This window comes from Cloeon dipterum, chromosome 1 (assembly GCF_949628265.1).
Source record: "Cloeon dipterum chromosome 1, ieCloDipt1.1, whole genome shotgun sequence".
NCBI lineage: Eukaryota > Metazoa > Arthropoda > Insecta > Ephemeroptera > Baetidae > Cloeon > Cloeon dipterum.
The window spans coordinates 13468802-13482420 of NC_088786.1; the positions used below are offsets into that span (position 1 = coordinate 13468802).

Genomic DNA, 13619 nt, shown 5'->3' on the forward strand with positions numbered 1-13619 from the left:
TCCTCCGCTCTTTTTCAAGCACAAGTGGCGAGCGGCGCCGCTGCTGCTTTTCTCTATATTGCTCCTTCTCGATTGACGTGCGTTTCTGCTGGATTCAATCATCCCCGACTTTGCAAGCGATCGACGAGAAGTACCTGCCTGCGAGGAATCCGAGTGAGGGACCTTTCTGCGTGTATTTTTCACAAAAATGTTTTCCCTCAGAAACTGTATACGAACTTTGATATGTGCGTATATCGGAAAACTTATAAAAACATACCTCTCTCAAAAAATAAATTCAATCTACCTTTTCTAATGTTACAATCAATCAACTCCAGTTCAATCATGCCAAAAAATTGACCATTTAGGCAAGTAATTCAACATCAATTGTTTAATAGCTTGATATTAAAACTTTAAAAATGGCAATCAAATTTTATGAAAAAAATCGACTTCCTAAAGACACAATTAACAAAAGCAATATCCACACAATTTATATTATAAAATTTAAAATCTGGTCCTCTTCAGATTTCAGTTTATTTAAAAGTGTTTTAAATCGATAAAAGTTTTATTTTTAGATAATATACACCATGGGTTATAATAATTTTATAGAATTTCCGTCCAAGTCAAAACGCGTCAAGGCATCTCCTGCTTCTCCGTATTTATTTGGTCTACGTGCGTGTGTGTGCGTGGAGGAAATAAGGTAGCGGTGAAAAAGCAAACACAACTAATTCCAGATGTCAGCGACTGCGATTACGAGGTTAAAGACGCGCCAGCGAGAGCACGCATACGATAAATAGACGTGTTGAAAGACCAGTTTCACTTTTATTTACGGCGGCGCGCTTCTGTCAAAGCAACAGCGACATTTTAAAAGAAGCCACCCGACCCGCATCTCCGCGATTCACGCGCAAAAACGCCGAAAATTTCCAGCCCCCGGCGTGAATCTGCCTTAATGTCGGAATTTATAAATTTATTAAACGCTGCTCTCCGAGTATCACGCTTTAGTGACAAGCAGGTTCTGCCGAAATTGTCCTCAAGGCTGTTGACACGAGCTCTGCAACTCAGTCCATCTACCTCTTGACAAATTATTCTCAAAGAAACAATTAAACGTACGATTTTTTAATTCTAATCAATTAAAAAGTCAATGAAGGAGAGAATATTTCTGGAATGAATTTTTTCGGATGGGTAACTCTCTTGATATATTAATATTTGGCAGTCCACAAAAAAATGACAAACAGATAAATCATTTTTAAATAAATAAAAAAAGATTTGTTGACTAATTAGTTATACCTGTTTGGCTTTTGATAGGCAACTTGGCAGAAACCACCATAAATTGTTATAAAATCATAATATTGATTAAAGAATTAATAAGTTCGAGTTGGAAGTTTTCGGTAATCCTATTTCATGGCGATCCAATTATCTTTTTCACGCAGAGACGGAGTTGTGCAAGCGGCAAGGGATGCGTCCGTGAAGAACGTCGTCACCTTGGTGTTGGTGGGTGACGTCATGACCGCTGTGTGCGCGCAAAATTAAATTCCTGACTCGACGGGCTGTCGCTGCAGGAAGCCGATGATTTTTCATTTCGCACCACGTCGAATTCCTTCGATAGCTCTTCCGAATCTTTGGATAAAGAATCAGCCAATATAATAGATCAAAATTATGATATGTCTGGAATATATGATTGTGTATCATATAAAATTTGGTCATTGAAAATTTTCGGGTAACTATGATGTTCCGTGAGAGGAAATCACTGGTATGATTAGATTTAAATTAATTCAATTACTGTCCAATAAATTGATTTTATCACAAGACGCAACATTCTTGCATAAATTGAACGATTATGAAAACGTTTAAAGCAAAAATTGCCTCTAATAAGCTGCTCGGCAGAGCTGTCAAGTTGGTCTTCATTTCCATTTCTCAAATCTGGCTGTGTTTTGATATGTTTATCCTCGCATCCCCGCTCAGAATGGTGTGTGGAAATTTGTCCCCGTTGGCCGCCGATCGCCCATTCGGTGCCAAATCTACATACATATGAGAGACGTTCTCTCTCAACCAATTTATTTTGTCGCCGACGACGACGACACCCTCACGTTCGTGTCCTTCGTCGGCGACACTGCATAGCGCTCAGATTTGACAGCAATCGCGACTCTGCCAAGGGAATTGAAAAATTTCGACCCGATTTTAAACCTATATTCTTGTTTATTCTTGCTCTAGTCAAATACATTAAATTAAAAGGTTATAAAAAGCAAGAAAGGGCGAACAGCACTAGCGAAAAAATGCTAAAACGATCAATCACTGAGTAATATCACGCCGCACTGACAATGAGCCTACACCTTATTAAAGCATAAAATATACTATTCATGTTAATTAACTCATCACGATCAGTATTGACTATATATTTAAAGTAATACCAATCAAACCAACTGACCATTACTCAAACAAAAGCTTAGTTGTAGTCACTTCTTGATTAAATGCAAATCAATATGGTTAAGTGAAGGAACAAACGCAGGAACCGGCAACATAAAATCACTCGTGGTAGATTTTACTGTGACAAATGGCTCTGGCACATTTGCCCATCTTCGCGCGGGGTGGAAGAGTAAAAGCAAAAGCTGTCGCGCAGCCAAATCATATTTCATTCTATGACTAAAGTCGGCCTCTTCACGCGCTGCTTGGAATGGCTCGAGCGGCGTGCCATGTCCCGAATCGTAAAAGTGTCACTTTGTCGGCCAATTTGAATTTACTCGCCCGCCGCACACGTCCTTTAAATGCGTGCACTGGTAAGCGACCGCGCTTAGTACAAAACACTCTATGTCACCCGGGGGCTGAATTTATGCACTTGTACGCGCGTGCTATTAGCACACACGGGCAAGTTTGTTCTCCAATAATTTTGTGCGACAGGCGTGAGACTTTCGCAACTGAAACTTTGGCGCGAGCATCCAAGAAAGTGGAATTAAACCCAGCACAGCGTGCGTTCTCGCTTCTTGGTACAATAGTGCTCTAAAGCGGTTAATCGTGTAGTGACGCGTCTCAAAATTTTGCATTTCGAAGCTTGTTTACAAAAAGTAATTCTGATTGTTTATGCGAGTTGAATCATTCAGAGACTGTGTTGAACTTCAACGTTTTATTAATAAAAGTAATTTAATCTATGACAGCAAAGCTATACATTTTTATGGCAAGAGACAATATCAATATTATTCGGATACGAATTATTCAAACTGATTGCATCTGCCTTTTGATGACAAAAAAGTCACTGCAAAACCACCCCACGGTTGTTTGTTTTTTATCTTCTATATACTTTTGCTCCACACAATTTATTAAGTGCTGTCTATGATACTAAGTCCACATGTTGGGCAAATGGAAGCGAACCATTCAGCGTGTCCTTCTTTCCAATCACTTTAAATCTTTGTCTCCTGTTCGTCGGCAGTCGTGCCCCGCATTTCTTTGAGACAATATTCAAATTTAAGAAATCAAATATATTTTTCTGTGCTTGGCATCCAAAGGTTGCGTACCACGTGAGTAGGACAACAGAAGTGGCCGAAACCTGGCCAAATTGAATAGAATCTATAAATTACCGTCGGTACAAATATATACAGGACAGATCCGTTCCATTTTCTCTTCACTTTGTCTCTAACATAAGTCATTTTAACTTAGAGTAGTACATTTGTGTCGCAAGGTGGATGAGTGGTGATATTCTCAAAATTCGTTTCAATTTCCCTCTTGTTAGCTTGCCTCAAAATCTGATTGTCTAGACAATCACCTCAAATGGCCAGTGATTCAAAATTCGCTGAAGGTTTATTGTAATGTTTCGCTCTCATATTGAACGTAAATTGATGCCTAAAAGGATTATTACAAAAACTGGTCTAGCACAGTACTTAAGTACGATAATTTCTGCAGACTGTTAATATTACATTTAAAACATGCAAAATTTTTAGCATATTGGCATGCGCTGGCTGAAATTCAAACCATAGGTGTTACCGCGAAACTGTGCATCGTAAATGATCCCGAAAGATCTCCAAAGCTGCTAAAGGGGATAAGGGGATAATTGACCGTGGATGACTCGTTTGAAAGTGGCATCAAAACCGCTTTGAAATTAATCAGCCTACGCTGGCTGCGAGGCACGCACTTGCACCACGGATTTGCGGAATACCTGCCAGGTTGCTCGTCGGGCGTTAATTATAAACATCTAATCACGGAGAGAGAGCGACGCTCCAAAAATTAATTAGCACGGCGGATAATCCCAGGGCGCAACACGAGACACGCAAATTGCCCGCCCGGCCGGCGGGGCTGGCGACCCGGGACCCACGTTTCTCGCGCCACCGCCGGCGTCGTAAAAGCGCAAAAAATCGGTGCGACGAGCAACCAGCGTAAAACAAAGCCTGCGGTGGCAGCTGCCGGCCGCAACATTATTAGCAATTAGCCGGTTAATCACCTGCAGCCACACTCCAGGCTCAGGTACACGCATTTTTTCCCGTACAGGTTGGTCTGAAACGACCACAGTTAAAGGGCTGACTTGCAGTATGGTTTATTGTAGGTCAAGCATTTTCTCAAAACGGAATAGCTAAATTAATTTTTATCATGAAATTAATGGACTAAAAACTAGTAAATGTTAGAAAAAATCGTTGAGAATTTATTCAGTAACTTATCGACTAAAAACATGAATAATCATGCTATTTATTAACTCAAAAGAACCTGACACAAGCCAATGAGAATAGATTATTTATTTTTACAATCTTTGGACTCATCCGCCTTCTATTCCTTGTTGAGTAGCCATTGTAAAATAATCTAAATTAATCGTTATGTCTGAATTTTATTTCTGCTATTGAAAAATAAATTAGAGTGGGTAAGTTTTCATGATTACGAATGCCCTTGAAGTTTGAATCCTAAAAATGGGGGGATTTATTTAATTTATACGAATTAAGAATTACTCTGTTGCAGCATAATATCAAATTGCTGTGTTTAGTTACTTAAAATAGCGATACAATGAAAAAAGGAAATTCTTCCTATTTTTGCTGAAAGAGGACCAGTTCAGCGTTTTATTTTTTTCTCTTAAAGTAAATTATGGATGGGAATAAAACACAGACTACTTTGAAGAGTAAACAGGGATGCTTTGGGGCTAAAAAAATCACAGTTCATCAAGCCGAAATGTAACAAACTTTGGGCATAACAACATTTTTTAATTAAATTTAAGAAAAGCTTAATGGCTCTACTCTGTGAGGAAAATTAATTCTAGATGTTTAGCTAGTAGTGAAAATTCCATGGTGGAAATATCTAATCAGTAAAGCCGGACGTTTTCAACGATCGCTGATTCAGAATTCTCTGCAGCTAATGCTGTGGTTATGAATTTGGTTTTGGACTATAAGTACTGCTGATGAAGCCTACGGGGACGAAACAGCTGCCGCACAGTATTAGAACGTGCTATTTAATTTTTCCCCATAGAATTTTCAATATTAGCTAATCGTCCAGAGTTAATGTTCCTTGCAGATTAGAGCAATCTAGTTTTCCCCCCTAAATTTAAGAATAAAACTTGTGTGTGTGTGTATTTATTTCTTTGTCTTATATCATTGCAAGAAAAGCACAGTAAAGCTCGACCATAATTTCAAGCCATTTTCACTCCTTTTACCTCAGCTTGAGCTTGGAGTATACAAAAGTGAGTGCGTCGCTCGGCCAGCAGATTGTCATTCATAATTTTCTGCTGGAAAACGGGCACCACAGTCTCGGGTCCGCCTGTATTTAGAAACTGCGGTGAGCGTTTATTTTTATTCGGCGCTCACACAGAGGCAAACGGGTTAATAGAAGGCAACAATATTTTACAGCGTGTCGTTGGCAGATAAACTGCCGAGCGCAATATTGCCTCGTCCGTCCCTCGTAAAGTTTCCGCCGGCGCACGTATTAATAATAAAAGGCGTCTGACGCGGGCGCTGGAGATTACGCGCCGCCTGCCAGGTACGCACGCCCGAGCCGCGCGCGCGCTGCACTGATGAGCACAATGAGAGCCAGCGATATAGGCGCCGCGAAAATCTAATGATTGAATATGTATGAGCAGGCGCCGACTCTTTTGAATTGTAAATATCCGCGCGTGAGCGGCGAAATAAGAGGCCTCTCGAGGAAAAATGCGGATAGAACCGAAAAGAGAGGCCTGAGTCGCGTGCGACGCGGGGTCGTGAAAAATTGACACTTCTATCAGGTGCGCTACCTTTTTTTAATGAAGAAACGAGGAAATTGTATTACATGTCAAGTCAGACAGCTAGGCCTGGGTTTATTCTCATATTTTTATATTAACCAGACATGAAAATAAGTAAAGATGAAAGACACGGAGAAGTTGATGAATTATTATGGTTGCCGGTTCAAAAAATCGCACCAAATAGCACTAGTTAATATTCAAGGGTCTCTCTATCGTTAGGATGTAGATATGTTGGACAAACATTAAATTTTAGCATGATGAAAACATAACTCTTTAATTTATGAGATATCAAGACACACTTCAAACTGTTTGTAGCTGCTAGGAATTGGATATTGTTCATGCAAGCCTAGGAGCTAGGTAAGTCTAGACTCTGGTTGCATTGTACTTTCGTAATGTGGGTTAAATTAGTGCGCTACGGTACACCTTGGAGCTTGTAGGATTATGGGTGCAATAGGGAATACGAGCTGGCCGATAGCTCTTGTTGTGAGAAGCATCCAGCGGAGATAATATTGAGAGTTGATAAAGTATTTGTGGCGCGAATTTAGACAAAACATTCTTGTCATTATTTAATCAATATATATGCTTTTATGCGAATTAGTTTTGAAACATCTGCCTGTTCATGACGGTGTCCACATTGAACATGCAAAAAGTTCATGAGCTTTATGCAGTGACACACATCAACCATAACAAACACCGTGTTTGAACAGTCATATTTTAAATTAATTGCCATATGAAAAAAAACTTGCAAATTAGAGAGATTTATCTGACAAATTTTATATATAATATGGATGAATGTGTCTGCATTAAAACAAAAAATTATGATCAGCGTATGTGTGTATATAAAATTAGTTGAAGCACAATACTTTTTGCACGACCCCAGGTATTAGTAATATGTTCATATCGTTTGGATGTGCGTTTGTGCAACTCACAGGCGCTGAATAATATTTCGATCCCTCTTCAAGGGAGAGTGGTGTGTGGATTTTTTATCACTCTCTCATTGGCACAAAGTGAAAGCATCCTAAATATTCAAATCTCTCGCGAGGTGTGTGAGAGAAGCAAATATGAAATATGTATTTGCCTGTGCGTACTCGACTTTGAATTAAAATTGTAAAAATTCAAATTCTACCTCAGTTTGAACTGACTGAAGCGCAATTTCCGCAAAATAAAAGGGAGTCCAGCTTCAATTTTATTTTACGGCTCGAAACCCGGTCAATAAACGCCGCTCGGCAACCAATAAAGAACCGGAGTACGCGTTGCCAATTCCAAAGATTGCGTTTTTATACGCTGCTCTCCACGCAATCGTTTGTCAATTTTTTTCTACTCGTGCTCTTCAGGATATCTCACTCGGTGTTTCCATTCATTCTTTCCTGATGCATCTCTCGAGCGGCCGCGAAACGGGCGTTTACGAGTCTGCAATAATTTCAAACGACGACAAACAACCAATTGCGCGAATCGAGGATGTTAACCCACTTTAGTAATGACCAGCGGCACTCCAAAAGAGTTGCAGCTGATTGCTTGTTCAGTGCAAACTTTTCTGCCATTATGGAAATCTGAATTACGTCACGTCCAAACGAATACACACATTCGCAAATTAATATGCTTGTTTGCTGTCCGCGTATTTACACAGACAGCAGTATTTCACTTTCAGCCGGTCAAATATGTTTTATCAATGCGGGCTCTTGATTTTTTCAAAATGTTCACCGGACTTTCAAAGTGTCAAATAAATAGTTTATTTTTTGTCCTGTTCGCATGAATCAATGTAAAAATTCCTTGGTGAGGCCAAAAGGGAATCAATCAATAGAAGCATTTCCAAAGCTCAATAATCAATGCTGTTAAGAGGCGCGCGTTTTTATCTTATCGCTCGCGATTGTTAACGAGAAATTCCAGCCCAAAAACAATTAATTCTCCAAACCACCCACAGTCATCCTCTTCCATAGCCCTGCAAAGGTTAATCGATTAATGCGTTAGCAGTTGGCTGCTCTTCAAACTTTCTTCCTACTGCAGCAAAGCGATTGATTCAAATGCAGTGCTTTCTGTATATACACAATTATTGTAGGTTTAAAGGTTATTTTCACTTAATTAATTATATGATATAGGTATAACACAGATCAGGGTACAGCAAGGTATCAGGGCCATGACGCCCTAATTGATGGACTTTTCTTGTTTGTTTTGCATATGTTGACTTAGTTTGACGTTAATAAAAATTAATATGGGCAAAAATCACGATAAAATTGATGCTGTTTATTTTTTTTTCATAATTTCAAGTTTTGACAAGCAGTTAGAACGTGACGAGAAGATATCTTGAGTGCATCAATTTAAAACCAAAGCAGTTGAAAAATTTTAGTCCAGCAATTACATATAAATTTACTGGCATCAATTATAATGATATATCTATATATCAAATATCAATATTATTTATTATCTAAAAACACTTTCGAAAGTTTTTGTGCTAGAAAATTAAATACATTAAATTATCCTCGCTCAGATTGTATTGTTTCTCTTTAAAATTCTAGGAAACGTTGTGATGAAACCAAGGTCTTCCTATCTTTGTCTTGCGATCTCAAACCGCAATAGCAATCACGCGAGCCAAAAATTTTACCCAAATTTCACCTTGTTTGTTGAGCATGCGTCATGTTTTTTAAATATACTTGTATATTCTTGCAATGTCAATATATAAAAGAGAAAATAAATTTGTATTGCAACAATCAATCAATATAATAAGGACTACATTAACGATCATTTCGTATCTTTTCATTTTCCGTTCGACGTACAATAACTATTGTTCCTACGTGATTAGTCATATAGATATTAAATATTTAATCTGTTAATTGACCTTACAAAATACTTGGACTTAAATTATGCGGGATGTATTTTTTAAATCGCTTTTCATGCTCTTACCGATTGTGTAGGTGGCGCCGTCGATCTGGATGGTGCACGAGCTGGGCGTTTTGCTCAGCGTCTTGGCTGCGTTCTTAGCGCGCTCCATGCTAAGCCGATTAGTCCTCTTTTCAATTCCACCGCCTCCGCCGCCTCCGCGGATATTATCAATGAAAAAAAAATTCACGCCTCGCGACAAGCACGCGTCGACAAGAGTCAAGTCTTTCGAGGCCCGAATTCAGCGTCGGCCTGCCGGTCGAGCACGACTAGAGCTGCTCGTCCGTCGGCCGGCCCCGCGGAGGGGCGGCAAACGCCTCCAGGCGGCCCCTCCGGCGCCCCTACCCCCCGCCCCGCGACAGACACGCGGCGGTCTCACTCGCGAGTTTCTCATTTCGAATTCGCGAGTGTCGGTTTTTATTATTCCCGCGGCCTCGTTAGTATGCGAGCCGCGGACGAGAGGACCAGCTCCAAATTGGGCTTTTGGCCCCAAATGAATCCGCGTGCGGCTCGTCACTACTTCGGCACGCACGCCTTTTCGCGATCGACGCCTGCCGCCGCAGCACTACTTGTCACTTTCTAAATTGCGTCAGCATGTGACAGCTTTATTGTTGAACCATTCCATCCTCGCCTCTTTTAGGCCCACTGCCAAAATCATCGTATTAATTAATCATCGCCATAAGACCTTTTAATAAGACCTTTTATACAGTTAATATTTAAATTTTGCTAATAATTGTGGTAATTTATGCAGTAACAATTTTTCCAGTGACAATTAATGCTGGCTATGATCAAAATAAAATGCTAGAAGCTGTCAAAAGATGGTTACTGACACAATATTGCTGCATCTAGGAGTCATTCTCAAAATGAGTATTTTCAAAAGTGTGTATGGTATTTTATATCGGAATTAAAGTGGTTTTAACTACTGATATTCAATTAAATGAATTTCTGTTATTGTGAAATAAAATTCATTTTGTCGTTGATATTTTTTTCAAGCACTTCTAATAACTGCATTGTTTTAATGGTACACATTTTAGCCATTGAAGTAGAATTCCTCTATTAAACTTAATTTGAATAAATTTTCCATACAATTAATTGATGTTGCAAGTAGAACCTTTTTGGCGAATCCCAATACTAAATAAATATTCCGTTTAGGATGAATAATTTAGAACGATGTTTTTCTTCGTAACTACTTTTTTATGCTCTATATAGTTCAAAAATATTAAATTTTAACATACCCCTCCACCCCTTCAGGGGGAAAATTTAATCCAAAACATAAATTGAATCCCTTGGATCTGGAATTATTGTATAGAAGAGATTGTGCCAATTGCTGCTTGCTATTTTAATTAATAGTCTTAACACGGATTTTGCACTGTTTTCCTCACTTGGCAAAGTCAATTAATGGGATTTAATATTGTTCAAACTGAAAATATACACGTCATCTTATATATTCAGCTAAAGAGATTTTATTGCATTATCTGAGAGAAAATAAATTTCTATTAAAGTATCCACTCAGCTTTAAACTGCTGGTTGCTTAATGATCTGTTTTAATTGTTCATTTATCAGCTTCAAATTTTAAGAAAACATTGTGTCAGTATGGAATTCTATCCATTCAGTTTTAGGCCAATGAATTTCCAGTCGTAAATTGCCTGATTGTGAGATGCACTATAAGAGAGTTAGACGAGTTTGCAGAGCTTGATAGACTTGCACAGTATAATAGAAGTAAATTTAACTAAATAGTGTAACAAACTTGTGAGTACTTCAAATGTAGGTTAATTCAGGTATAATGGAGTCTATCTTCAAACTTCCATATTAAGGAAGAAAGTATAATATAATCCCGTTGATTTGTTATGAATGAATATGCTGAGTAAAGCTGTACATATCTACATCAAAAGCTAAAAGCTTATTAATTTAATAATTTAAGTTTCTAGTTGACAAATTTACTAATTTAGATTTTTAGAGGAAATCTATTGCATAGCAGCCGCAAAGAAAGTACGGAAAAGCGCGGCCTTCAAGTTAACGACCGGCTTTCGCACACTTCATTGTCAGAGGTCTTTGCCGACGGTTGTACGTTCGTGTGAGCAGCTCGTAATTTGACGATGGACGTCGGCGCACCGGTGACTTAAGCGGCAGCCTCATTACCTGCGGAACGAGCGTCTGTTCGAAAGATAATATTTAGGCCCAGCCGAAATAGCTTCCCAACGCCATATAGCGACGAAGGGAAACACGCGCCGCACGAGAGGAAACCGCAGCCTGCTCGATATTCAATTAAACCGCGAGACGTGGTTTCCCGTTGCTGCGTTGTGACGCGTACACAGCACAGATGAAAAAGAATGGCAAAAGTTTTCATTGCCTCCTCGCAACCGCGTGCAATTAAAATTTATGACCCGAGCAGCCGCCGCGCGGCCATTTGACTGCCGTGCACCTTTAACTATGCGCGGGATCAAGAAGTCTATTTGCCGGCCTACTCGTGAGCTTCCTTGCCTAACAAACGAACACACAGTGTGACTGGATGGCTTTTGCGACGGAAACACGCCGTCATTTTTCTTTCCGCTGGCTGAAATATACGAGTGGGGAAACTTTCATTACACGGTATTTAGTTTCGGTCATGTTACAGATTTGGAAAAAAATGCAATTGCACCTCGCCGTGATAATTCCAGAAAGACAATTTTAACCTGTTCTGTTTGAGAGTTCATTTTTGTGACTGACTCATATCTTAAATTAAAAGTTATTTCTCGGTTCACATTTATAAAGTTATATATTTAGTAATTCACTTGATTTTGTTATTTCGTGTTGACTATGTGAGGTCAAATAATACTGAACACTAGTATTTATTCTGAGCTTCTGTTGAGCATCAAAATTACACATGCAAATGAGCTTAGCGTGCAACACAAGTAGCAGCCACTTGATGCATTAATAATTGAGACACACCCCCTCTTTGGCTCTCTCGACAGGTAATTGATTGAATTTGCTTGCACAAAGTAATCCGTGAGCGTTTTAATGTCTTTCCTCACTGCTCTTTTTCCTCGTTTAAAAAAGCCTGCTCTGCGCGATTTGAAGAGGCTCTGGCTGAACAGTTCGCAAGAAATTTCATTTCCTCCAGCTCTTTTGACAGACGGATCTGCTGTCCTTGTCAAAAAACACGACGCAATCTCCGCATGCACGTATGATCTCCACTCTCGTTTTCCGAACGGAAGGGTAAAATTGCGAAACTGATATTCAACCATGCAGTTTTGGATTCATATTATAATAAATATGTATCGGATTTAAAATTCTTTCAGGATATCGGATTTTTCGATTGATTACTAAAAATGGACCAGCCATCAAAGAAGTGATTACCAACGTCTTTATACGTTTCATCAAATCTAATCAAACTAAATTTTATTGATTTCATTTTCGGAGTGGATGTTGATTAATAAAGCATTTTTTGTCCATTACTTTAAAAAATTTGAAATTATAGTGGGATTGTGCATTTTGAACCTTTAATGTATTCTTTGTTGTTCCTCAGAAAATCATTTTTTAAATATTGAGTGGCCTTCTTTATACCGTTTTGTGTTAAACATGTATACAAATCCAACATTACAATTTACAAGTACTTATTTAGAAAATTGTTTTTTATGATTGCAAACTTAATTTTGCAAAATTAAGTTTGAAGATGGAAACACTCTATAAACTTGGTATGCTTAAAAATACTTTACAGAGATGCACGAAGATATTTCACTACGTTATTTCAAAGTCTTCTGTTCGTTCAGTTATCTGAGTTTCTAGCGAGTTATATAGGTGGATAGGTTTTGTTTCACCCGCACACGCACACAAGTGAACTGGATAAACCATAGGTATCCCTCCCTAGATGACGAGTGATTATCGCTCTGCTTGCTCTTTACATTTGATTACGGGATCCCAAAACTGAAAGCAAACGTAGCGTACACTTCAAACATAGACGTTGTCTCTGTCTGCACATCCAAAATTCATACCCCAAAGGCGCAAACAAGGGTAAATTTGTTCGGTAAATAGACTGTGGCGCCTGCAAATTTTATGAACGCAACCGGCAGAGCAAACTGCGCCAAATTCCACTCTCACCTCTGCTGTTGCTACTCCGAATTGCGAGATTAATTTATGCGGTGGAACATGCTAATTGTTAATAAGCGTATTGATTGCGCGGCACGCGACGCCCAAAATTATAGCAGCGCAAATTTTAATGGATGTCATTAATCAAATTTATGGCTCTCATACAATGGACGTTAATTCGCAAATGCAGTTAGCAGACTTTTCGACTGGCTTTAGTTTAATGCGAAAATTGTGTGTTCTGGGAATTAAGTTGTTATTGCTTTTCTGGCTGCTCGTAAACCCCTAATCCATTGTAAATTTTTTTCAATTTTATCCAAAGTTATATATAACAATAACTAAATGTCATTATTACTTGAGTATCATTTTGCAGAACGATCAAAATAATTATTTTGAAATCATTTCCATTTTTTAATTATGGATCTTAACAATTCGCTTCAAATTGTGTTTATTGCATAGTGATTATTCTTAAAATGTAAAAAAAAAACAAATTTTAGTACGCTAGATAATTTTGTTATGGTTGTGCACT

At 38.7% G+C, this 13619-nt stretch overlaps 1 protein-coding gene across 8 annotated transcripts in view; it reads right to left on the reverse strand.

The window, feature by feature from the left end:
- The window catches only part of LOC135934208 (dual specificity calcium/calmodulin-dependent 3',5'-cyclic nucleotide phosphodiesterase 1-like), a 158245-nt gene that overhangs the window by 89178 nt on the left and 55448 nt on the right, over nucleotides 1-13619 (reverse strand). For 2 of the 8 annotated variants that reach the window (XM_065475792.1, XM_065475790.1), the window contains exon 1: nucleotides 9053-9297. The exons of the other annotated variants lie outside the window; for them this stretch is intronic. In XM_065475792.1, the coding sequence (XP_065331864.1) occupies nucleotides 9053-9140 (88 nt within the window). In that variant the 5' untranslated portion in view covers nucleotides 9141-9297. Of the gene's footprint in view, nucleotides 1-9052; nucleotides 9298-13619 lie in introns of those variants that run through there. 8 annotated transcript variants of the gene reach the window in all.